The sequence below is a fragment of the Micromys minutus genome (assembly GCF_963924665.1).
Source record: "Micromys minutus genome assembly, chromosome: 4".
In the NCBI taxonomy this organism is placed as follows: domain Eukaryota; kingdom Metazoa; phylum Chordata; class Mammalia; order Rodentia; family Muridae; genus Micromys; species Micromys minutus.
The window spans coordinates 19,074,484-19,100,353 of record NC_137973.1 but is presented as its reverse complement, the minus strand read 5'-3'; the positions used below and the strand labels follow the sequence as shown (position 1 = coordinate 19,100,353).

Here is a 25,870-nt window from a genome sequence, read left to right as displayed (position 1 = left end):
AACAATTAAAGGCTAATAGTCATTTTTGAAAATTTAAAACTTCATTTGCATTTGTAATTGGGTATTAGAAAAGTTCTTGATAACACACTGAAGGCCATTAACAAAAACTATAGCTGAACTAAATTCCATTCTGGATTTCTTTGATAATTAGACTGCTGTACTCAAATGTTAAGAAGAAATGTTTCTTCTACCATTTCTCTATACTCCAGGCTCTGCACAATTGTTTGAGATTGCTTCTCATTGGTACGGACAAAAGAGTAAGACGTTTTGTTCTTGATGCTGGTGTTCTCAGGAAGGACATAAGGAGCAATGTGAGCAGGTGTCGGAGAATTTACTGTTTTATAGAAGAGATTGGGTCACAGAAATGGAATGTAAACAACGGGACTGAATTACTTTAGACTGGAAGGTGAACCACCAGGAAACCATAGAAACTGTAAAGGAAGAGGGGGAATAAATGTGGACCATGCTTCATTCTCTACTACAGAGGGAAGAAGGCAAGAAGCTGAAGGTTTTGGATGTTTGACAGTGAAGCTTGAAAGAAATTATGCCTTCCAGGAAGTGGCACAGAATACGCCCTGTCACAGAGCTGTCACGTACTTCAATGAACTACAGCAGGCTTGTCTCTCTGACGATAGGATGCTTACATTTCTTCTCTGTGCATAGTTGTTCTGTTGTCCAGAGGAAGGTTCATTTGCTGAGACAACAACTGGTATTTCAAACCTGTGCACACGGCAATCCATCCCAGAAGGCCGCTGTAATTGTGAGCTACACACCATGTCAGGTTGAGAGTTCTTACAGATGAGGTCATCTGAGACTGGGGATTAGAAGTCACAAAGGAAACCAAATTCTGATCATTTCTTTGACTCAACCTGACCAAAGTATTTCATTAAAGTAGCCACAAAGACAATAAGCAAGCAAAAGTCCCAACTGCTTTCAGATGGAGGACACTACGTGCCTTCTGATCCCACCAAATTCTCAGATGTATATACACTGTCCCACAGATTCTGTTGATCTGTCAGTATGCTGGGGGATTTCCTGAGAACTTTGGCTGTCCATCTCCCTGCAAAAATAGAATATCCTATATTGCTTTACAAAAATTCTAGTTTGTTCTTAGATCCTGTCTGTAGACACACTGTTCTAACTCGATGGTGCACAATGCTTAGCATTGGGGATTATATCATATCACACTGTGAAGTCCATAATCTTAGTAGCTGTCTCATGAGGAATCCACAACCTTTCATGACCACACGAAGACAGCAGCGACAGAGTCTGCAATGCCTAATACAAAAGATAAAAAGGGATAAAAAGTATTAATAGCGATCAACTTCCTCTGCACAATTTACTTTGCAAGTTGAATTTCTGTTTAGAATGGGTTAGTGCCCACTAACAAAATAGCGGTTATGCCCAGCTGTCAGTAAATGTGAAACAACATTAAGAGCGAACAGTAGAAGAGATACTTAAGATTTCTGTTCCAAAAATCAAGCCACAATACTACTTGCCAGCTAAATATGTGAACGTATATAATATCTGTGCTGCTAGGATGTGTTTTTCCTAAGACTATTTATATTTAAAATTGCTTATGGAATTTATTTTAAAATGTTTAAAATGTAAATTCATATTTAAAGTTTACTACATTTTAATAAAACATAACTTTTTAGGTTTTCATAATGCATCAGAATATAAAAACTAGACATTACAGTAAAAGCATTAAGAGCCCACTTGGAAATATATTTTCAGTCTAATGACCAATATTTTTGAATTTTTTTGGATTATGGAATAGTCTTTGCTGTTTGTTACTGTTCATTGTAATAATGTGGACAGCACTGGGCCTATAATGCTCAGGAAATATGCTTGGGAGGCCTTTGGATCCCAGGGCATTCAGTAACCAGGAGGCCTCTGGAGACTCAGACCATGAAAGCAAAAGAAGGAAGAGAACATCTGAGAGGCGAGAAAAGGCAGAGCCTCACAGTGTGGACTGAACTCACCAGACCCCACATTCCAGCCAGAGCTTTAAACACTGTCAACTTTTAGACACAAGAAGCTATGTGCGTCCCAGTGGCACAAATGTAGCCAAGATGCCAACTGAGCAGTGGGGTTCTGGGTAGCTGCCTTTGTTCTGGGGAGTTAGCTATTTCCAATATGGAAACCATCTAGCTGTCTAATAAAACAGGGTAGTTACTACATTTTACAAAATGAATAGGCTCTATGCTATGTGGTAAATAAACAGTAATCACTAGATTATAGCAAAACTCCTAACCTCGGACTGTGCTGCAACTCTTTCATGACACAGGGCCTTAAAGGGTCTGAATGTTGTAAAGACTTGTGTGTCATATGGTTAGAACTCGTTACAGTGAGTGTTTCTATGTGTAGTTTAGTTGAACTCTATGATTTTTCCAGACCCAAATCTTACACTACAGTTCTGAATACAGGTTTCAGCATAGTGGTACAATACTAAACTATATCTTTCCACCATTTGCTTTTTTTTTTTTTTTTTAAATTAGGCTTGTTGTACAATATAAAGGCATCTGCCTATTTGGTAAACCTTGCAGTTTCTTACAATCCATATATATAATGTATGATATGTTCTCATTTGTTATGTGTGCTTAATAGTGCATTATGAAAAGCTTTGTTTCTCATTAATTGGGCAAGCAATGAGAGTAACACCACAAAAGTGCACTGAGCCCATTGGAAGCGCCCATGTCTGTCATGATAATATATACCAAGAGCCCTTCATCCTTTGCCTTCAGTTTTCAACACAAATTTATGACTTACCACAAACATTTTCTCCCATTTTCACGTGGGCATAACCTTCTACTCCCCAGGAGTTTCCCCAGGAGTTTCGCACCATCCAATATGGAGGATTTCCTACAAAGGTAAGATGGATGCTAAAACACACTGATAAACCCATAGCGATTAGGAAATGATGCATTTCTGTATTTAAATTGAGTATGCCATCGGGATATTTGCTGTGAGAAGCAGACTATAAAGCGATAATGTGCTTGACTATCTGTAAATTATTTTCTGTAGGCAGCTCAGGAAACTTGAGCTGTGTTTCTTCTGTCAGCCTATACGGCTGACTCTGTCTGAACTCCTTTTGTTTATTACGGAGGCAATTAGGCAAATGCGTTCCCATGGAATTAGCAGGCAGAGTGTTAAACACATATGATAAACTATCAGGTACTTTACTCCTGTCAACACTTACCCTAATTATCACAGATGAGACATTCACTTCGTGTGAGTTTAAAATTATCATTCACTGACTAGGCTGTGGCTCAGTGCTGGTCTTGTATATGAAAGCTACAAGATTGACTGCCTACTACCACTTGTACACAGAGAGAGGGGGAGGGAGGGAGGGAATGATGGAGAGATGGAGAGAGGAGAGGGGTTATCAAGACCCAACTGATCTGCCAAGACAATACCATGAAGATCATAAACAGGCAATGTATGAGGCACAGAAGAACATCCCAGCAGCTTCCAGGTAGCCTTAGCTATGAGCCCCAACTGCAGAGGGGCTTGGTGAGCTGGTACTTACCTGTTTTATCAAAGCCAGTGACGAGAACGGCATGGTTTGCCTCCCCACTGGAACAGTGATGCTGGATTATGCCCCCCAGATAATCCTGCCAGCTCACCGCATCAACTATCACAACCAAAGGGCCAAAGGACACAAGTGCTCTGGCCATTTCATCTTCTTGGTTACTATCGAAGAAAGATACATAGGTAAAGAATTCAGCATGTAAGGGAAAAGTAAAATCTGTGTTAAATCCGTATTTGTTTGAAAGCAATCACAAACGATGTATGCACAGATATTAAAATGCAAGAGAAACTGAAAGTCCAGGTCTATATGGACTCCGGGATGTTAGGGGCTCACCCTCTTTCCATATCTTTTGCTATGAAGTATTTTTATTTTAGAGTCTTCTTAGGACGCAGAGATTTTGGCCCTCCAGACATTTAACATGTATTCTAATCATCATAAAACACAGAAAAGAAACTTTGCATCTCTGTTGAGAAGATTTCAAGGAAATAACACTTTTGGGTGTATGTATCTCATTGGCTAGAATTCAGTTATGGGAACAGGGCTGGATTCTAAAAGGACATGAAAAAAATGTTTTGTATTTGGTAAACAAAACATCCCATTAAACTGCAGGGTTTCTTTTAATAAAAGAATGTGCAAAGTTTCGATAATTGAAAATACTTTGGACACCTCTAGAGGTGAGTATCTGAAAAACAACAGGATCCACTTTTGTCAGTGAATGTCTAATGCCTGACTTACAAAGAAGGCTCACTCAGAGAAATACTGCAGGAGGTGTCAAAAATTAAGAACATTTCAAGATGCCAGGAGAACTGGGTGCTAGGTTACCAAGACTGCAAAGCAAACAGTTGTTACTTTTACAATCACTGGTTTACAGCAAAATTGAATATTACACCACATTTGGCCTTCATCCATCCTAAATGTGTATGATCAAACCACTATTTACATATTTCAAAGGCCAGCCTGGAGGTGAAGTACTGGTACTGAAACCATGGAACTGATAGTTCAGGCCGTAAAGATAGCATGTGGTAGTTTATTGCGACCACAAACTATGCAGCATTAGTGGCTTTTGGAGCAAATGTTTCTTTACTGTGCCTGCTGCAGCTTTTCTAGCAGGGCACAGTCTACTGATGAAGGCTCCCCGAAAGCCTGTCAGTGCTAGTGACTACAACAGAAACAGTGACCTCGTGGTGCACAAAGGGTCTTCCAAACTATTACCTGAGATTCAGCTTTTACACTTGGGATTTTTGCTCTAATAACCGGTGCACAGAAGCATTACAAAAATACAGGGAGGGAAAGGAATATACAACTTTAAAAGGTTTCATGCCCAAAGACTGGCATCAGATTCCTCAAGTACTGGGTTCAAATCCCGCCAGTATACTGTAGGTATGCCATATACCACACATTCACTACACAAGTATAAAATTATAGAATTTAATAGACTGTATGTTGTGTGCCATGTCTAGCATGAATTTTATCCTATATAATAAATCTTATAAGGTTTACTCAAACCTTATAATCTTTCTCTGCCTTCTCAATTACCCAAGAACTAATTTAGCTCAGTCAACCTTTTTGTCTTAAAATTTTTTGACTATTTCATAATTTATATATATATATATAATTCTCTATATTATTATATATCTCTAAATATATAATATATATTCTCTATATTTACCCAAATACAATAGTTTCCATCTACTTAAGAGAACAAAACACACATTGCAAGTCCTGCTTATCAATTATCCAGTTTCAAGGATATCAGGAGAGATGCTAAGGATTCAGGCAAAGAAGCCTCAGAATGTAACATTTCTTCAGTGCCAGAGAGGGAGTCATTGAAATAATTTAACATTAATCTCTGCCCAGTGCAGGATGAGGGAACAAAGAGAAGGTGCTAATAGATTAGATATAAGCCAGCCCATGATCATGACCCTCAGATTATTGCTCTAGTAGATTAGATATAAGCCAGCCCATGGTCATGACTCACAGATTGCTGCTCTAGCAGACTAGATATAAACCAGCCCATGGTCATGACCCTCAGATTACTGCTCTATTAGATTAGATATAAGCCAGCCCATGGTCATGACCCTCAGATTACTGCTCTATTAGATAAGATATAAGCCAGCCCATGGTCATGACCCTCAGATTACTGCTCCATTTGATCTCCAATATTTGATCAAGTGACATCACCATCATCCCTTCTGCAGAGTGTCTCTTTCTCCAAGTCAGACTCTATGGCCTGCATTATCTGTGTCCCCTCCATCAGTCCTGGATGAACTACCTTGCTGAGGGCCAATGTAGAGTTTCATGTGCTTACATTTTATTCGACTCATAAAACATACAGTCCTCAAAGAACACCCTTAAATTTTGTTATCACTAGGTTAATTGTTTAAAGTCCCTGTCTATTATTGACATCTGGCTACTTTCTCCTCTTCCTGAGAGCATGGTGTGATAATATGCCTTGTCCTGTATCGGGATATCCTGAAGGCCATAGTCACTTCCTTCCCATTGCCTGTCTGCACAGCAATCCACACATGCTGGTTTGAGTCATCCAAGCCCTGGAACAATAGTCCATGGAAGACAGCTAGCTTCATGGTGTTTTGCCTTCAGCCTAGGTGTTGTTTGTATTTGGATTCTTCCCTTTTTGTTTCTACAGTGTCTCCTGGAGGACCTGGTGACTCCCTGTGCCCTGAATGACATGTTTTGGAAATTAAACAATGAAAATGAAAGAGGTCACGATCTCAGAACTAGAGAGGGCTATGAACAGGCTCAGAGGTGAAGAGGCACAATCTTCACCCCAGCCTTATAGTTTATAACCCAGTGACCCTGAGTCATAGGCTCACATCTGATGCAAGGAGTAATACAGGCATGCCAGATACCAAGAAAGACCCTCCAGTCCCAGCTCCCAACACAGTAGTACACACCACTACTTCCCAGAATAGCATGACTCTCTAATAAACTGAGGAATCATGACATCGTGGCCACCTCTTCCTCAGAGGCACCCTCATCTAAAGGATCTTATAAGGTGATTGATACCAGTTTTGATGAGGCCCAGAATACCTCAGCCATTGGCCTCAAGTCATAAATAAGGTTCTGGCTAAAGAACAGAGCACTTTGCCCTGTATTGTCCTTCCTTTCCCCTTCCCCGGGTGTCTTGTGGCCACACCCACATCTCTCAACTTGCCACACTCTTCTTGCCTTAGACATTCTTGCCGAATTCTGATAATTCAAGGGTTACAAATTTTCAGTCCCAAAAGCCTAGACTCTCCCATCAAGAAGTGTGCACCACCAGCTCCTTGTGAGAAGAATGTACCCCGATGATACTTCCATACTCTTTTGTTTCCCTGGCAGGTCCTTATATACTGGCTTTGATCTTTTCTTCACTGGAGACACGCCGTTTTCTTGCTTGCTCTGCAAACATGGTTGGCTCCTCTGTCTCAGGAGCTCTGCCCTCCTTTCTTCTGGTTGGAGCAATACGCATGTCATGACCTTCATGAGCTCATTAATGCAAACTCACTTCTCAGGAAGGCTCCTCTGGGGCAGCCCATTCTTGGACTACAAACACCCCTTTTTCTGAGAGGACCCCTCTCTTTCTACTCCTTTAAGGACATGTTTTCTTATTTCAGGAAGTGAATTACCTTCACTGTGTAAGGAGATCGTGGCAAGGTCCTCATAGCCAAAACCCCGTGCAGCCAGCCATAGAGGGAAGGTTCTATTGTGTGTTCTTAGGGTCGTGTTTATGTCCTTGGCTTCAGGAGCTGAGTGGACAATCTTTGGTGCCTAGGGCGTGTGTACTTTGATTTAAAGGGCTATATTTTGTTCAAAGGTCTAATTTTACCCCTAGTTGCAGTTATGCCCCATGGAGATTGCACTGGGATCAAGCGACAGTCAGCCACAGACATCCTACTTGTCAATGTCCAGCATTATTCCTTCCCTGTAGGCAGCCTTCACTCCTCCTGCATCCCCATCGCACTCGAGCTACAGGCAGGTGACACAGGTCCATCACACTCGAGCTACAAGCATGTGGCAAAGCTTATCTTCAGTGCTACACTATGAGCTCCAAGCTTTAATGTGTTTGCCTTGAATTTTTCTAATAGTTGCTTACGTAAAAACTGCAAGGGATATAGTGTTCAAAAGGGTCCTTGAAATGTAATCTGGGAGTGATTATCTAAATCACGTGCATTCCATATCCAATCCCAATGGGAATTTGGACAGACTCAAATATTAAGACTAAGAAAGGGGCTCACTGTTTTAGCATCTGAATTTAGTGAGTGGAGGTAGATATGAATTATATAGTTTTAAAGTCAGTTACAAGCTATTCATTTTAAATATCTTATTTATAGTGACTACACATCAAAAAACACACAGATTCTAGCTAATGACTTTCTTTGACACCCCACTGTGACCATCAGTTGAACTCTTTAGTAGGTTAGTTCTGAACTGAGAGTGTGCGTGGGTGCCTTCTACAAAGTCATTAATTCTGAAACCAGATCGTGCAGAAATATAAACACACACACACACACACACACAAACACACACACACACACACACAAACACACATACACACACAGAGAGACACACATGCACACACACACATACACATGACTACACACATGCACACACACATGTATGCATGCACATACTCACATGCACAGACACACACACACACACACACACACACACACACACACAAACACACACACACACATCAGTTACCTGAAGTCATATGCAGAAAAACCCTTGACTGAAACTCCAGGTTGTGGCTGAGGAAAGTAACGACATAGGCCATTTTCTGCCTTGAATGGGTATTGGGAATCCGCCACCAACTTCAACTGTGTCTAGAGGAAACAGTCACACAGTGTTCACTGTCAGTTATTTGAAAGGTTAAGTAGACCTTACTTCAATGCAGCCAAAGAGGTCAGGTCTCACCAAAGCAGCCTGTGAGCAGTTTGCTCTTAAAATTCTAACTGAAATACCCAGGAACTTGTACCAAACAGCCAAGAAAGAGGAATCATTAACTTTTAATTCTTTTTTTTTATGCCTTTCCTCTCCAGAACCACCATATACATGTTAATAAAGCCTTGTCATCTTTTGCCCCTGAGGGCATACTGGGGCAACCCACTTTCCCTCCAGGACTCCTAAGGCCCAGACAGCAATGCTCTGTGGCCAGACAGTGGCCAAATATTTCCCCTCGATATTAGCGAAGTATGTCTTGATCTGCTGCATTCTTATGGTTGTCTGTACAGCCCATGTGCTGAGCTTCTTCAAAGGGTGAAAGCACAATCACTTTTTCTACAATATGTCACCTCGAGCAGTCATTGGAGGGCATTTGGGTTTGGACAACATCGACTTGACTTTTACAACGGACCCTCATTTTCTCACTTCATGTCACTGGTGCTGGAAGTGGAGGAGTCAAGGAGAAAAATGGCAAAACTAGACGGTGACAAAGGGCTTCAATGGGATGGCAGGGGCTTGGCATACAGTTTTGTCGGGATTGGTGACATGATTCCAACTTCCAGTGCACATTTCTTCATCTACAGTTACAGAGCCAGCTGACCCGTGCTGTCCCTCCTAACGTGTCATTCAGAGCAACCATGAAAACCAATGACTGCATGTGCTAATCTCTTTGAGAAATTATATGACAGGTTTCCATGTAAAAATTACCTATTAAGAAAAGTGAAGAAATCTTTACAATACGTTTCTGAAAATGTGTCTCAGATGTCTTCACCCCTTGATATATTGATAGCTAATTTGTCTGGATGCTGTTACTTCGAGTATCTTCAGGTCTGTGATGAAACAACATACTTGAGCCCTGGCCTAACACATGCCAGGCCTCGGTTTGATTCCCTACAGTACATCTTTTGTCCTGAGGAAGTCATTCAAGCTCTGTCTACTTAGACTTCTGCACATCGAACCTTGCTTAATATAGGAGTGACGGGATTCTGTGAACACAGCACATAAGAGGAAATCAAGGGACAGAAAGCAGATATGATTACCTCATTTAGCCAGCTCAAGGCATTGAGGGGAGAGCCACCGCGGCAGCCATAATTGTTAAAGGAGCAGTCGATGACCTGCTGCACGCTCAGGTAATCCAGAGGCTTCCCTTGGATCGCGCCAGCTGACTCTATAGCGCTCACCACGCTGAAGGCCCAGCATCCTCCACACTGCTCAGAAGACAGGAATAGTGAATGCTACCACAAAGTATCTATGTTAAATTCACCAGTGTCTCTAGACACAACCATATCAAAGAAATAATAATAAACAGAATGTTTGCAGAAAGCAGAAACCCATAGCGTTCATTCAAGATGAAACGGAAATTCTCTCTTGAGGATTCCGGTCTCGTTTATTAAAACTAAATTGGTGATGTCATGTCACGACTACAAAGTAGGTAAGCCAGGCTAATGAATTAGGAGAGGTCAGGAAAACATGCGGAGGGATGATCATCCTATGATTAGTCAGTAACTTCGACTTATGAATCACGGCTTCTCGGAAAAGAGTAAATGGGTTCTAAGGAAAGGCGGTGCCCTAAGGAGTGGAACAGGAGCCACATAAAAGTCTGTACCACCCAAAGAAAGAGAAAGGCAGAGAGAGAGAGAGAGAGAGAGAGAGAGAGAGAGAGAGAGAGAGAGAGAGAGAGAGAGAGAGAGAGAAATTTTAATGATTTTAATGACCAACTATAAATACTGAATCTGAGAACTAGGAGAGAACATTTAACTAGCTGGGAACTAGTGTGCACTTCCCATACATGGAGATTGGGAAGGACCTAGCTGCTGATGCTACCTGTGTTTACCATCCTGTGGCTGTTCACCTGTGTTTACCATCCTGTGGCTGTTCACCTGTGTTTACCATCCTGTGGCTGTTCACCTGTGTTTGCCATCCTGTGGCTGTTCACCTGTGTTTACCATCCTGTGGCTGTTCACCTGTGTTTACCATCCTGTGGCTGTTCACCTGTGTTTGCCATCCTGTGGCTGTTCACCTGTGTTTACCATCCTGTGGCTGTTCACCTGTGTTTGCCATCCTATGGTGTTCACCTGACCTTCTCTGTTTAGCCACATGACCTGTGCTGGTGGTAGAATGCCTAGCAGCAGGAGATGGGATTTAAGACAAAAAAAGCACATACTCTTTGGACTTCCTCAAACTAGGTGGACCACGATGTATGACAAGTCACACCCATCCCACACGGTGCTGCCATTTTCCTTCTTACTTGAGACCATTCTCCAAAAATCTTTCCTCTCAGGCCCCATACCTGTGGGTCCTTTTCATGCTATATTCCACTGACATTTTTATATCAATTGTTGTCCTTATATATTTGTTGATCCTTCAAAAAGCAAAACTAAAAAGTATTGCTTTGTTTATTAGTTTTTTAAAAAATTTATTTTTAAAAGTGTTTCTAAAAGCTTTTAAGCAGCATTATAACCTAATCTGGTGGTCCCATATCCATTCTCCCTTCACCATCAAATCTTGGACAGAGCTGATCTGTAACAAGTGTATGTAGCCTTGAAACCACTGCCAGCACTTCTAGGCACATGGGTTGGGTGATCTATGATGTTATAGGGAGTGAGCATGTCTAACTTGTCTTCTGTTAGAGCTCGTAGGATGAAGTGTTGATTAAAAATCCAGACGCTGTGTGACTAGACTCATTTCACTCTCTGGTGCACTTTCCTTTTGAATCACTTACACAGCCAGAAATTGTGGTTCCCTTCCAGATGTTAGTCTTCAGAGTTCCTGCTTTGCATAGTAGTAGGGTTACTGTATATATCCTTGAGGTATACATGCCCAGAGGGCAAGGGTCGTGGATAAGTAAACACACTCAGGCAGGTTTAAAAGTCAGAACTAGATAACTATCTCTCTTTCTTCAAGAGCCTTCTCTTCTGTTTTGTATAACTGAGGTGTGATTCTATGTGATAGAACCATGTGTTTCTTGGCAAGCTTGACTGAATCTGACCCTTAGGTACCTCCTAATACTTACAGAATGAAGAGCAAAACGATGTTGAGCTTACCATCTTTTGGTTTCTTACGTGATTTACAACATGCTTGTCCCTCCAGTCAAATCTCAATGGCAAAGACACGTTGGGGATAGGTATCTGTCCTTCTGCTGGGTATCTGGGAGCCCAGGCAGGTTTGCTTCCTAAATACAAAGCTGGGCAGAAAGAAGAGGACATTGTGGACACGGTATTAGATGAAGGGCTTCTCTGGACATTTGTCTTGGGAATTCCTTGTCAAGCAAAACCAGTCACTACCTAGCCAACCTGTCGCTTGAGATCTTTCCTCAGTGCTTTTCCGTAACAGGAAATGCATTTTACTGAGAGCTATGAATGCAAATTTCAGCAGCGGGACTGGAGCTGATGTAACATGACTTGCTTGATAGAATTAGGCCACTCATGAAAAACGTGTATAATTGACATTGTTTCTTTCATTATTACCCAGGAAACCATGAATATTCTAAACAGAAATGGTGTTACACAACTAACAACCAGCATGAAGAGACAATTGATGATTGCAGCTGCTCGGATGGGCATATAAATATATTTAGTTCTTAAACCATGATTGGTGGAAAGTAGTTCTAATTTCACCTCCCTTTGTGTTTAGCACATGGTACACACTTCCAAGTCGGCCTTTAAAAATATATCAAATTCAGCCACTCCTTAATTAGACAAAGAATGAAAATCTGGAAATTAATAAACAGTATTGCCAGACCTTACCTTTAAACTCTTCAGGAAACAAGTAAGAAAACTGATTTACTCCGTAGAAGGCCGTAGAGTTTTCATGAGGGAACGAGTTCAGGTGTCGGTGTCTATCAAGGCTTTCCTAAAAATAAGAAAAGCAAACTTCATACATCTAATAATATTCCAGTTCTCCAAAGACATAAATGTATAATGAACTTGGAAGTAATTTTTTTGTGGGGGGTGCAAATGTCAAACCTGATTTCCAGGCTGGGCAAAATGAGCTTATGTTCTGTATTTCATCATAATTTATCTTAGGTTTGCTTTTATCATATATAAAGGTTCTTAAATTTTCCAACACTGGCTCACCGTGTGTGCTACAGGAAATTCAGGGACCACTCTTCTCTGTGCTAGCTTGTGTATATATTGATGTTTACACTTAAGTGTTTTTCCTTATGACTTAGAAACCAGCTAGCAAAGCCAGAACAAGGTGATCAGTCTGAAGTATCACTATGTGACCTGCACTGAAGACACAAATGGAGCACAATAGCTCCTCAATAGCCACGCGGTTTCTAATAATGACATACGTAAAATATCCGTATGGCTGCCTCTTAATCTCCTTCACCAGTTGATTTTCAGCAGGATCACAGTTGAGACTCAGCATGGTTTTACTTAATTCTCTCTAACTGAAGGGACCAGAAGAACCACTACCTAGTGAATTTTAGAAGTTCTTTGGAGTTTCAGGAACTTGCTTATGGCGAAGCAATGCTTTGACTGTAACCCCCAAAGTATACATCCAAAAATAAAACTACATTTATAAGGTAATTTGGCATGACAAGAGTGATAACACAGTCTGCTGATTGTAACTGCAAAGGAATTTAAGGAAATATGTCCTTTGGAACATGTTTGACTACTTTCCTACACAGGAGAAGACAGGGCAGGAATGAAGACTGCAGGATGTTTGGAAGACATGGTAGTCCTGGAACCTTGAGGCACAGCCCTCCATCTGTGGAGGTTGAGCAGCTGACTTGTCAGAAACCCACTGCAGGAGGCTGCCATTGTCATGGTGGGGAATGGCAGATGGCTGAGTACTAATGTTGCCTCTATAGGGCAGACACAAGAGTCTTCTGATAGATTACTATTGAATAACAGTCACCTGGTGACCCGCACAGAAGGAAACAAAAAACAAACAAGCAAACAACAAGAAATAGGACTATGTCACAACTCTCTGTTTCTGTCATTCAAGGTCACTGATATGTTGCTGTCAATAGCTGATCCTGGGTCTCCCTGTTCGCTCATAGGATGAGGGTAAAATGTGAAAGTACCACGTAAATTACCAACGTCAGGCAGGAGAAGGCAATGAATGCAGTGCTTCTGGCATTAGGGAACTAATTATTTTGGCCAATACATCTTATAACTTGTATGAAATGGGGAAGCAGCTTAAGCAACAGAATACTGAACACGGGGGAAATAGAAAACATGAGTCTTTATCAACTCAGAGCATGGAAACTGTAATAGAAAATTGACTCAGAAAGAAAACACTACTTCCAGATGGCTTCAGTGATGAACTCCACACAAATTTGAAAGAAATAACATGAGAGAGAACAAAAAGAAAGAATCCTTTGCAACGTAAACAAGACCAATGTGACCTTGGTGGAAACCAGAAAAGGACATCCCAAGAAAAGAGGACTACACATGAATAAGACTCTTGAGTACAAATGCAAAATCCTTACGCAGGTATTAACAAATCAAACCCAAGGTCGGACATTACAAACAAGGCGTCAGGCTCAAGCGGAGCATATACAAAGATGGCGCATGGTCTAGCTCAGGAAAACATCAACATAACAAATCGCTTTAACAGAATAGAGAGGGAAATGGCATGGGGTTCCTCCTTGAGACACCGTGTGCTTCCTGGGACCTACAGCACACTTGGGAATTAATTGTAAAGCTCAACCCGTCTGGTTGCCAAGTAGAGTAACAGTATTAAAAGAAAACAGCATAGGATTAATGCGTTTCAAATACTAGTAAACCTAACTGTAAATGATCGGAAGACAATTGCCAGACCTCCTCTAAGATATGGTTGTCACAGCGGCCTCCCATCGGGCAGAAGCAGCAGCCCCTGCAGGGCTCCTGTGAATGCTGGTTTCTTCTACTTGCCACACCAGACACCAGTTGCAGGCTTCTGCGTGTTAGTTTATCACCCCTGCAGCCGCTCCTGCCTGTCACAGGCCTCCAGAGCTCTGCCAGGAACAATCTACTTAACACTGCTGATGCCTTGCAAAACACAAAACGTTCAGTGTCATTCCCTGGCTACCCTAAATTCACCTCCCTCCTCTTCACTCCACTTACCCAAAACCCCTCCCTACCAGATTCTGAGAAGTCATAATTCTCTTGGGTCCCTGTGCTCATAAACATGCACAAGCTTGATTTTTGAAATAAGTATTTTACCATCAATATTCAACCTCTCCGTGCCCCACTGTCTTTATTGACAAATTTGGTTACTAGCACAATACATGCACACACACAGACACACACACACACACAGACTCTCTCTCTCTCTCTTTCTCTCTCTCTCTCTCACACACACACACACACACACACATAGACATACACACACACACATACACACACACACACATTTCACAGCAGGATGAGTGTCCAATTAAGTATCCGAAAGCTCTATTTTAAAAGCAGAACATTCTAGAAAACTTCATTTAAAAACCATGCTTGCACCTTGCTTAGGTTAATGCAGTAAGTATTTCTTGTGGTACGACAAAGGAAGACCAGCCAGCGATCTTGTGCTCCCAATGCAGCAATGCCAACAGAACGTGGATCTCAGAGCACTTATCCCTCTATTAGAACTCCGTGCTGGTTTTCACCGAACATGAAGCTCCCACTGTCTGAAACTGTAGTGCACTTCTGGGATTTTCTCTCCTCTCCAGCCACTGTACTTGTGGCCTTCAATTCTGACTGTTGAAGCAAATGTCTCAGAGCCTTGGCGTGTGCGTACGTCTCCTCTCACTGCATCAAAAGCCTGTGACTTAGGACAGAGAGCAGGTGAGTGGCCAGTTAGTGAGTTCCAGCATAAAGCAGCAGAGGCTATGATGGTACGCACGTATACTCTAGCCATCTCTAAAGCTACATGCTATTTTCAAATGAAAGACCTAAGCCTTTAGATCTTGACATTGGAGTAGAATCTGGGGTGTTACATATGTGAATCACATTTTCCACCACTGAACTACACCAGGTCTTAGATTTGAATCACAACAGCACTAAAGAGGAAAGGCCATGGAGAGGAAGTCCTCATAGAAAAAAAGTTACAGCTGACAGACCAGAAGAGCCTTTCGAGAGGCACAATGGGAAGATAACTCCAGTGACCTACTTTCCGTTTTGTTTAATCGACAGATGTACAGGGAAATATCTGATGCCTTAGTGAAAGAGAATTTAAGGATTAAAGAATTCGAGGAAATTTTCCAGTTTTCATAAAAAAAATAGGACAAAACTTGCCTCTTTAATTTTTATAGGTACCACACATCTTCAAACCTCTTTAATCAACACTGCATCTTAAGATCGTGACTCTAGAAAACCCTATCTTGTTACCTTTCCAGTGACTTCTGAGAGCCAAGTTTCTTCTACATCTGCCAGTTCCTTAACCTTGCTTCTGTACACTTGTATGCAGGCATGCATAACTCTATAAACACGTGTATATGCATAGGCATGAATGGACTGGTATATACGTGACAGCATGCATGTGTATATGTGTATGTATGCAGACATGCATATGTATGTATGTGGCATGCATATGTGCCTATTTAGCTCAAACATAACAAAAATTTAACTGTGTGATAATCTTATGGAATCTCTTTCTTATTCTAATATGCTGCTTTACTGGCTTAGCAAAATTGTTTCATTAATGCTTGGAAACCCTTCCAACCCCACAGTTAGAAAAAAACAAAAACAGTGTTTACTGGAAGTCAGAAGCAGAAAGAGCTGTTTCCATCTGGTAGAGATAAAAGACAGCTTTCCACTGTTCTTATGTGGAAATTAGGCTGGAGATTTAACATTCCTCAGAAGCCAACATTTTTCTGAGAAATCAGATAGCCTTTTCTTCCACTTCTGGTATCTTGACCATCCAAACCGTTCCAACTAGGAGAAACAAAGTAGCACAAGATTGTTTTGTTTAAGACAGTTGATATTTCCAGTGACTACAACTAGAAACCAATGAGGTATTGGGAAGGTCCTCAATCTACCCCCTAAAGAAGAACAGTCAGGGAATTCTTTCTTGCTGGTTGTTAATGTAAAGAATAAATTGTATATATGCATTTTTGCTTTTATGTATTCAATAATATCTGGTAAAAGAAGCAAATTCTGAAGACCAATTTCTTGGACTTTCTGTTCTCTAAGAAAAATGTTCATAGCTACCAAGCAGAGCTGAGGGATGGGAAGGTTAGCTAAACGGAAGTGCTGTTCTAAGTATGTTCTTTGACCTACTACTTCTGCATGGAATACTTACTCTCCTCATCTTCTCACCTCAGATTAATGAACTAAGGCATGAACGGGCACACATTTTTCCCAGTCATGCAACCAGAACCCGATGCATGGGTACAGCTATTCAACTTGTAAGGCAAAGTCTCGAGGGACATCTACTTTGTGGAGCTTTATGTTGATTTTGTTAGAGGAGAAAGCCATGGAAATTAGACGTCTTTTCCCCAATGCTATCCAGGCTTTCTCTGGTTTATTGTTTACTATTAATAGAAGCAGAGTTATTCCTTTCTGATGATGACATGTTTATAGCACATGCCCTTCATTTATTCATGCTTCAATTTTGAAGATAAGTTTTTAATGATGTACCAAGGTTGGTCTTGAACTCCATGTCTCCGGTGACCTCCTAACCCCTGCTTTAGCCTGTCAGGTAACTAGGGCTGCATGAAGTCACCCCAGTGGGGATCTTGTAAGGCCTCTTTATTCTGAGATAATTTTTGCTAAGCTTTGATCTCATCAGCCCTCACTGGCAAATCCTAAAGTGTGGTGAGTAACAAATCAGTTCCCCATATGCATAGAAAATGTTCTCTCTGGAAGGTTGGGTAAATCTAAGCAGGAACAAATATACACAAACGATACTCAACATGAAATCATTGCTGGGAATTTCTCTCAAGACATGAGAATCGTAAACCTCAGATCCAGAATTCCCAGGAGAGAACTATTTTATCCCTTAGTAGAAGGAGGACAGATGTCCTTTCTTAATTGAGAGAATCTATTTTCTAATGTATGGGACATCATAATGTTTTTTCGAAATGAATTATAGTACTCCACATATATAATATGCTGTTTATTTTCAGACAGCGTACACTGTATGATCTTGCTTCCAACTTCCCAACTACAGTAACTACCAGGGTGACATGTGTCAGTGAACTATAACTTCTTGGAGGCCTCCACTTACACCGTTCTTCACTGTGACACCAAGAATGTCTACATAGTTCCTAACACAGGGCAATTGACAAATTATAGAACAAGGAGATGGTCAGAAGAATAAATGAACAAACATGGTCCCATCTAAGATTTTACTATATTTCCACTTAGACGATGTGTGCTTTAAGCTAAAAACCACCAGAAAAATGTCTGTGGAACAGTATTGTGTACTCTCAAAGTCACGTCTTCATGGTAGATCTCCAGCAACCACAGCTGAGGTGTACGTGGAGGAGATAACACAGATATCTGTGGCTCATCATAAACGCACATTTAAATATGTTATAATAATCTACATGTGTGTGAATGAGCTTGGACATGTACACAACTTAATTAGGCCATTTCACTAGCCATCACGGTGTTAAAGCAAAGTTTCTCATTGTATGTGAAGCTACATACTCAGTAGCATGTCAAGATTATTCAGAAAGGAGTATAAAGACAACTCTTATCGACTCCATTGATACCTCTATAGCCCCTCATGTCCTCCTAGGCTAAGAAGGCAGACTGCTTTTGGTGACTGGTGGAGGCAGTTAGGGCCCTGGCACTTCTGTCTTGTTCCCTGCTGCGGAGAGACAAACAGGTCTCCTCTACTACACGCTCCACGGAGCAGAGTGCCTCCCCAGATTCAAAGTTACAACCGCATGGACAGAAACAATAAGTAAGCAGAACGCTCTCCTCTGTTTAAGTAGGTCATTTGAGGTTTGCTGTCACAGTATCAAAAAGCCGAGTCTCTTTCCTGCCTTCCACAGGAAAACCCAGGGTAAAAGTGAAGAGCACCCGCCAATGCTCACAAGAGACCAGAAGCCAAAAGCCAAGTCCACCATGCAGAAGTAATTCCCCTTCATTTCCCTTCCTTTTCCTTCGGGTAGCATCTAAGACATCCCATAATGAGCCATGGAGGAGTCTTGTCTCACTGAATAATAATGCAATGACAGCTTTTAGGGGTGCTGTTTGGCTTTTCCCTAAGAACTATTCAGTGGAATTTAGAGGGTTTCCTTACTCAATTTTACTTTATAACATGATTTAAAATGTTTCACTTTATTGTGAAACAAAGGAACTCTGTAGGTTCTGGACGCAATGTGCCTTGTAAGAAAAACACAGAATCTCCAATCAAGGAACTCAACAGTAGAAACGTTTTTTGTGAAAATGAACAAAAATTTCAAGATTTACAAGCTGAGTTTCACTTACCATGTACTTTCATACATACAGGAGGACTCACCATTTATAGCTATCATTTAAAGACTAAATACTCAGAGAACTGGTAATCCGACTTAACAGGCAAATTCCTGCCAACAGGAACTGCTTGGAAAGCTGTTTTGCTGTTTTTAACCCTATGTTTAAAAAGAAAATGTGCTAAGATTTTAAGTGTCTTCTTCAACTTCCAAACTTTAGTTTCCTATATGGATCTCCAGTTGCATTTGTCTTCAAAAGAGTAGCATTTTCTAGACATTTGTCTGGGGGTTACACCCTCTTCCTGGTTAAAATAAGAGTAGGCATGGGGACTAAAATTTACACACACACACACATTCTATTTTATAGTTTATCAGTGACTGTCACTGTCGTATTGACTGTGCAGTTACTAGGACTTGGAATTCCCATGGTAATAAACTTTTGAGCATATTTCTGAGAATGCTTCTGGCTGGGTGTAATTGAGGAAGGAAGCCATCAGAAACTTAGGAGGCATGTCACATGATGGGGTTCTGGACTGACTGAAAATGAGAAAGGGAGCTGGGATAAAATCCTTGTCTTTCCCTTCCCGGATGTTGATGTAGTGGCCAGCTGCTTCACACGAATGCCACCAGGACACCCCTATTATGATAGACTGTCCCCTGAAAGTGTGAGCCAAAGTAGACCCTTCTTTCGTTAAGTTGCTTTTTTTTGGCAATCTTGCTTCATTTCAGTAAGGAGGAAAGAAATTATACACTTACATTGTTGGCCTTCAATATTCAAGATTAAAAACCACTATTTAGTCAATAAACCCATTATCAACACCCATGATACTGACTACTTCACCCCAGTGGGTCTAGTCCATCAGGAGATGAAGTCAAGGACTTTATCAAGGACTGGATGAAGACTTGGTAACACAGAGACCAAGGACTTTGGTGAGAAATAGACAGTGATTCTGGTAACAAGAAATGAGATTAAAAGTAACAAAGAGAAAGAAAACAACGCCCACATTTTGATTTGAGTACAACACAAGGGTAGCTGAAACCAAAGAAGGCCTGACTGAATACTGGAACTTCCTAGGCCAAAGATGTCAACCAGAAGAGAGCTGAGCTATGGAGTCCTGGTGGAAATTTCAGAAAACTACGGAAACACTAATTAAATGGCCCATGAGCACCATTCCTGAATTCAGAAAGACTCTGAGTCAGAACAGGTGAGTTTCCTTCTGTAATAAAATTGTGATGGCATCTTTTCAGATTTAAAAAAAATCTGTCAGATAGCATCAACTATAGCAGCCGAAGCCAAATGAGAATCCACATTCCGGTCAGTTTCCGTGGTTAGTGGGGAAAATCTATCAGCGGTAAGCTAGTCTGTCCATTTCAGAGAGTAAATGGATTATTATGAAAACTTTTTTAAAGCAATAAAATGTTTCCTTCGGGTCTACGTCAGTCTGCACCAAGTCAGAGAGAACTTCATAGGGAAGTGGTAGACAGTTTGAGGACAGAGAAATCATTAACCCATCTCGGAAGCCTCTCAGAATCAAGAAGAGGCTCCTGGCATTTGAACTGCCAGTTAAAGGAGGAGGGAGCTAGTGCCCTCTGCAGGCGGCTTTCTATATGACAGGTTTGGTGTGGGAAAGGTTTTGGGATTCAGAGGGTACTTCTTTCCCTTAGCTTTCCCTAGCACATCTTTAAGTGCTTTGGGGCATAGCAGATAAATCCTTGCCCTGGAGAAATCAAGGCATTTAGGTAGCACTGAGGAAAAGCGCACTTGGAGCTTGGGTCCCTCCCTAGGAGCCCCGGGGCAGCGGACAAGTAGAGGGAAGTTAGCTTGGTACCCGCAAGGCGGCCGCCTCCCGCTGGTGGCTCCAAGGCCAGGTCCAGGCGACCCCGTGGCCTAGACAGCAACAACACAGCACCAAGAGACTCGCTGACTGAGACTTCATCCCGGCGCCGGAGGTCCTCTGCGCCCAGCCCGCTTTCTCTTTCGTTTTCCCGGCTCCGCCCACTGCCTGAGTCGGGTGCATGCCCAGAAGTAGAAAACTGCTGGGGTCTCCGCTGCTTTGTTTGTTTGGTGCTTCTTGGGATTATCATTGACTTTTTGTGCTGTTACTGAGCACCAAGGACTTTCTTTTATGTAACAGGAAAGAGAGCAAGGCGTGATTTATACAGCAGCCCTTCTGTTTCCTGCCTTCTGAGATTAAGCCCATTAATTTTCTTCCTGAATTTCAGATTGAGTTTGTGCTCCTTAATGTGTGTAAATTGAATCTAGCAAGTTGTATGTGGACGTACAGTGTGTGCAAATTTACACACTTTCTTCTATGGATCCTTACAAATTCGTGACAAAATTGTTGCTGCACAAAAGCACACAATTTCTTGTGGCCACTTCTCCACTTGTAAAAAGATGCGGCCGCTTCCGAAGTTTGTGATGAAATTTAGCTAAGTAACTCTGAACACTTCACCACATGCTGAGCGAGTTTTTCCTGTTTCTTTGTTTCACTGTTAAGGTTGTTTTAATCTGTCTTATTGTTTTATTATGTTGTTTTCTTCTTGCTTAGCTTATTTCATAATCCATCCAAGTTCACTTTCTGCCCCCTGCTTTAATTAACTCACATAATTCTTAAAAATTTTGCTTCTAGGGTGCAAAAGGAACTAGGGGGAACAAACGTGTTCAAATTAGTCAGTATGTCCGATGCTCACACACATCTCAGCTTAAGAGGTTTCCGGTACAGTGTTGGAGAGCGTTTCTTTAAGGAAACTGAGGGCCTTAAGATCCCTGGTCAAATATCACAAATCACTGGTGACCCACGGGAGAAGAAGCCAGCTGCTGCTTCTCAGAAGGGCATAGACACACAAAATGCAAATTATTGTTTTGGAGTGAGTCTTTACCCTGTTTTTCTCTTTTATCCTTTCCCTGTTGTCCAAAAGCAGATCCTATGTGGATGAATTGTAACCAGGTTCCCAGAAATGGGAATGCCCTGTATTGTTTCTGTCTCAGATATATCTATATATCTATATCTGTCTGTCTGTCTGTCTGTCTGTCTGTCTGTCTGTCTGTCTATCTATCTATCTATCTATCTATCTATCTATCATCTATCTGTGTGTATTCAGTATCTGAATAATCATAGTGTTCATTTTCTCATTCCCTCATCCCTAGGTTACCCCAGCTGCCCTACTTAAAGCCCAAACCCCTCCCCCTTTCCATCCTACTCTTCTGGTAATGTTCCATTGTCTCTAAAGGTCTGTAGCCTTTTGGATCCGTAGCACTTTTCTGTAATGTGGGTGACTGTTGTTAAAAGATGATGTCCAGGGTTTCGGCACCAATGTTAGGAAAAGGATGAAGAGAGTGGGGGGCATATGGCCCATGGAGGTGCAGCAAGGCCTGGAGGCAAGGGAGATGCCTCTGGAGGGGGGGGGTGCATGTTGAGAATCCCTTCCCCTGAGGGACAATCCACACAGTGGTATAGTACAGAATAGGGTTTATTTAGGTCATGGGGGAGTTAAGAGGGTAATAGAGGCAGAGAGAGAAGAGCAGAATAGAGGAATAGAGGCCAGCCATGAGCTAGAGAGGGGGGAAGAGAAGGGAAAAAAGGAGGGGCAGGGGCAGAAGAGCAAGAGAGAGCAAGAGTAAGAGAGGCAGAGCAAGAGAGAGCAAGAGAGAGAGGAGGGGCAAGCAGCTCCTTTTATAGTGTCAGGTCACTGGGGAGGAGCATACCTGGCTACTGCCAGGTAACTGAGGGTTTACAGAATCCCAACATTCCCCCGTTTTGGTTTAATTAAAAAAGAAAAATTAGAGGTGATGGTGGACCAGAAATACAGTCGCGATCTCTGACTGCTTCATGCTAATTTGGGGCAACATTTCTGGGGATTCTTGAAAAATGGGAGTGGGAATGTTTGTCCAGTCTTAGAATTGGCTGTTTTCTTGTTGTCCAGGGTCTGTGGAACCACCTGAGGACAGGTCAGAAGGAACAGGTCCAGTAGAAGCATCTGTGTCTTCAAGAGAAGGCTGAAGCATCTGTAGGTTGCTTCTCTGGAGCTGTTCTGGATGTAATGAGCACCTGGACTTGACAAGATGCTGGAACACACATATGTGTACATTATAGGTAGAGATTAAGTACATTTGGAAGAAAGAAGATTTTTCAGGGGTGAGCAGTTCTAATGCTGCCATTCCTCCCTTTTAAAATCATAAACAGGAGGAAAATGGGAGAGGGAGGCGGATGGTGACAGGGGAACAAAGGTGCTGAGAGTCTCTTTGGCTCCTTCCTGCTGTCTTGGGGTGTTGTAGGGGGTGCAGCTGGTTTTCACCATCGAGGTCCACATCAGGCTCCTCTATGGATAGCTGCTTGTAATCCTGTAACAGAAACTGATTAATAGTTTGGTTAAAAATTTTTTTGTGTCTGTCATTGAAGGAATGTAGAGGCAAGATTGATAAGGCAGGGGGTAAACAGTAGTAAGCTTTAGTCCTATGTACTTATCTAGGTAGAGTCATATTTGGTCCATGGGAGTTAGATCTGAGTGGGTTTCCTGTAGCTTATAAGTTTATAAAAGAGATAACATGTGTTAACAACATAAACTTTTTTTAAGATGAGCTTTTGTGAAGCAGAAGGAGTAAGAATTATATATTTGTTTTTTCTTTAGTCTCTTATGGACCAACAACATATAGTGGTTATTCAACCAGTAAATGTTTGTTGCTATTTACTTATTAAATTTAGTCCAAATAAACTTTCTTTCGATCACAGCAGTTATCCTGGGGTTGGTCATTTAAGCATAAACATTCTCAGTCAAAGGATTGCCAAGAGACATAAATGATCATCAGAAAAATAACTTCAGTTTAATAATAGTGGGAGAGAATGCATAGCATTAGCCACAAGGAAGAGTCACTTGCAACAGGATTGCTGAGGTTAGCATAAGTAGGAATATGCAGGCTACTTGATATCTCAGTTACATCCGCATTGCTAAACTTTCCAAGAGGAACATCATCTTATCACAAAGGGTTTACAGGACCTTCCTGAAGCATCATCTTATCACAGAGGGTCCATAGGACCTCCCTGAGGCATCATCTTATCACAGAGGGTCTATAGGACCTCCCTGAGGCATCATCTTATCACAGAGGGTCTACAGGACCTCCCTGAAGCATCATCTTATCACAGAGGGTCTACAGGACCTCCCTGAAGCATAATCTTATCACAGAGGGTCTACAAGACCTCCCTGAAGCATCATCTTATCACAGAGGGTCTACAAGACCTCCCTGAAGCATCATCTTATCACAGAGGGTCTACAGGACCTCCCTGGTGCTTCTCTTCCTGACCGGGTCTCACTTCTTATCACCAGGTTTGCATCAGAGAGCACAGCTACTCCCTATACATAACAAAAGCTAAAGCTATAAATCGGATGCTGGTTGTACCGATGTAGAGGACCGTGACATACACAGTGAAGACATCTGGAAATCTTATTTAAAATAGATTATAATGGGTCCCGGAGAACCAGGTTCATACAGTGGGACAATGATAAGGTGGGTAAGAGAACTCATTATCACTTGAGGTAAAATTCCTAATACTTCACGAGTAAAGAAGCCTCTATTTTCACTTTACAATGATGACTTCTGTTACCATGTCTGTGGCCTTGAGAAGAGAACATTCTTCTTAGGCTGCTGCTCAGCAAACAGAGATAAACAGAGATGAAATGTGTAGAAAAGCAGACCAAATTTTCTCAGATTGATAACCCTGCCATATCAGCCAGCTTCCTATTACTATAACAAAATAGCTGACACCATGGATATATCAAGAAAAACGACTTATTTAGGCTTTTGCTTCTGAAGGTTTCAGTTTAAGATCAGGCAGTTGGTTTCATTCCTTTGGCTATTTGTCACAGATGAAAGATCAGGGCCGATGTGGCAATGACGGAATGCATGAGACTGAAGGTAGAGAGCCAGCCACTTTAAGGGCATGAGCTAAAGACCTTTCACAGGCTGTTCCTTGTTGTCCAGTAACCAAGTATTTAACAAGGGTCCCCTGAGGGTAGTTCTGTACCCAGATGACAGGATTAACTCTGAGCTCCCCTTGTATAGAGGGATCTGAAGAGAGATTCTCCAAAGGCCACTTCTTGCTACTCACAGCTTGGTGTGTGTGACCATTAGTGTCACATCACACTCAAAAGCCTGAGGGTAGAAAAGCATCCAGTGTGTTCCACAGACATAAGGGATCGTAAATGCAGATGTATGGGATTGAAAAATACTAAGGGTGGGTGACTCTAAGATAAGTAACAAGAAGAGATCACTTAGCTCTTCATAGGCCATGTAAGAATGAAATTAGAATTATATGCTATTTAGTAGACATGCAATTATTTTAGGGGCCTCGGAAGGCTTTATCTGGGAGAAGCACAGGTAAATATCTACTCTTTTTAGAATGCTTGTGTGTGTGTGTGTGTGTGTGTGTGTGTGTGTGCGTGCGTGCGTGCGTGCGTGCATATATATATATATATATATATATATATATATATATATATATATAGAGAGAGAGAGAGAGAGAGAGAGAGAGAGAGAGAGAGAGGGAGGGAGAGAGAGAGAGGAGAGTGACAGGAACTACTGATATTTAATGATTTGTGCGGATGAGAGAGTGGTGTAAGGTTTGTATAAGGAAACAACCACTGGTAGATGACCCATGAGTTTATGGAATGCACAAGTTGACCTTGGATTTTTTTTTTTTTTTTAAGATTTGTTTATTATATATGAGCACACTGTAGCTGTCTTCAGACACCAGCAGAGGGCATCAGATCCCATTACAGATGGTTGTGAGTCACCATGTGGTTGCTGGGATTTGAACTCAGGACCTCTGGAAGAGCAGTCAGTGCTCTTAACCACTGAGCCATTTCTCCAGCCCCGACCTCCTTGGATTTTAAATTCTAAAATTAACTGAAAAAAGAGAGGACAATGAATTTGGGATGGGATGAGACTGGGTCTTCAAGGAGTGGGTGGTGAAGAAGATAAAATACATTATATATATATATGATATCAAATAAATATCATTTGATAAATATGTATATTAAAATATATA

General features: G+C 41.6%; 1 protein-coding gene across 1 annotated transcript; it reads right to left on the bottom strand.

The window, feature by feature from the left end:
- CTSO (cathepsin O) lies at positions 1–20,781 on the bottom strand. Its single transcript, XM_080916209.1, has 8 exons — positions 20,657–20,781; positions 12,229–12,334; positions 11,527–11,666; positions 9,523–9,690; positions 8,243–8,364; positions 3,533–3,696; positions 2,773–2,865; positions 1–1,278 (listed from the first exon to the last, which is right to left on the bottom strand). The coding sequence occupies exons 1-8, from the start codon at positions 20,762–20,764 to the stop codon at positions 1,238–1,240; spliced, it is 942 nt and encodes a 313-aa protein (XP_080772335.1). The 5' UTR covers positions 20,765–20,781; the 3' UTR covers positions 1–1,237.
- Positions 20,782–25,870: the final 5,089 nt, after the last annotated feature.

Bases quoted from the DNA above. Each gene is read 5' to 3' on its own strand.
- CTSO (XM_080916209.1), bottom strand. From the start codon at position 20,764: ATGAAGTCTCAGTCAGCGAGTCTCTTGGTGCTGTGTTGTTGCTGTCTA. The intron at 8,365-9,522 runs GTAATCATATCT...TGTTTCCTCTAG, and splicing joins CCTTGAGCTGGCTAAATGAG to ACACAGTTGAAGTTGGTGGC. The intron at 1,279-2,772 runs GTAAGTCATAAA...CTTTTGTATTAG, and splicing joins AATGGGAGAAAATGTTTGTG to GCATTGCAGACTCTGTCGCT.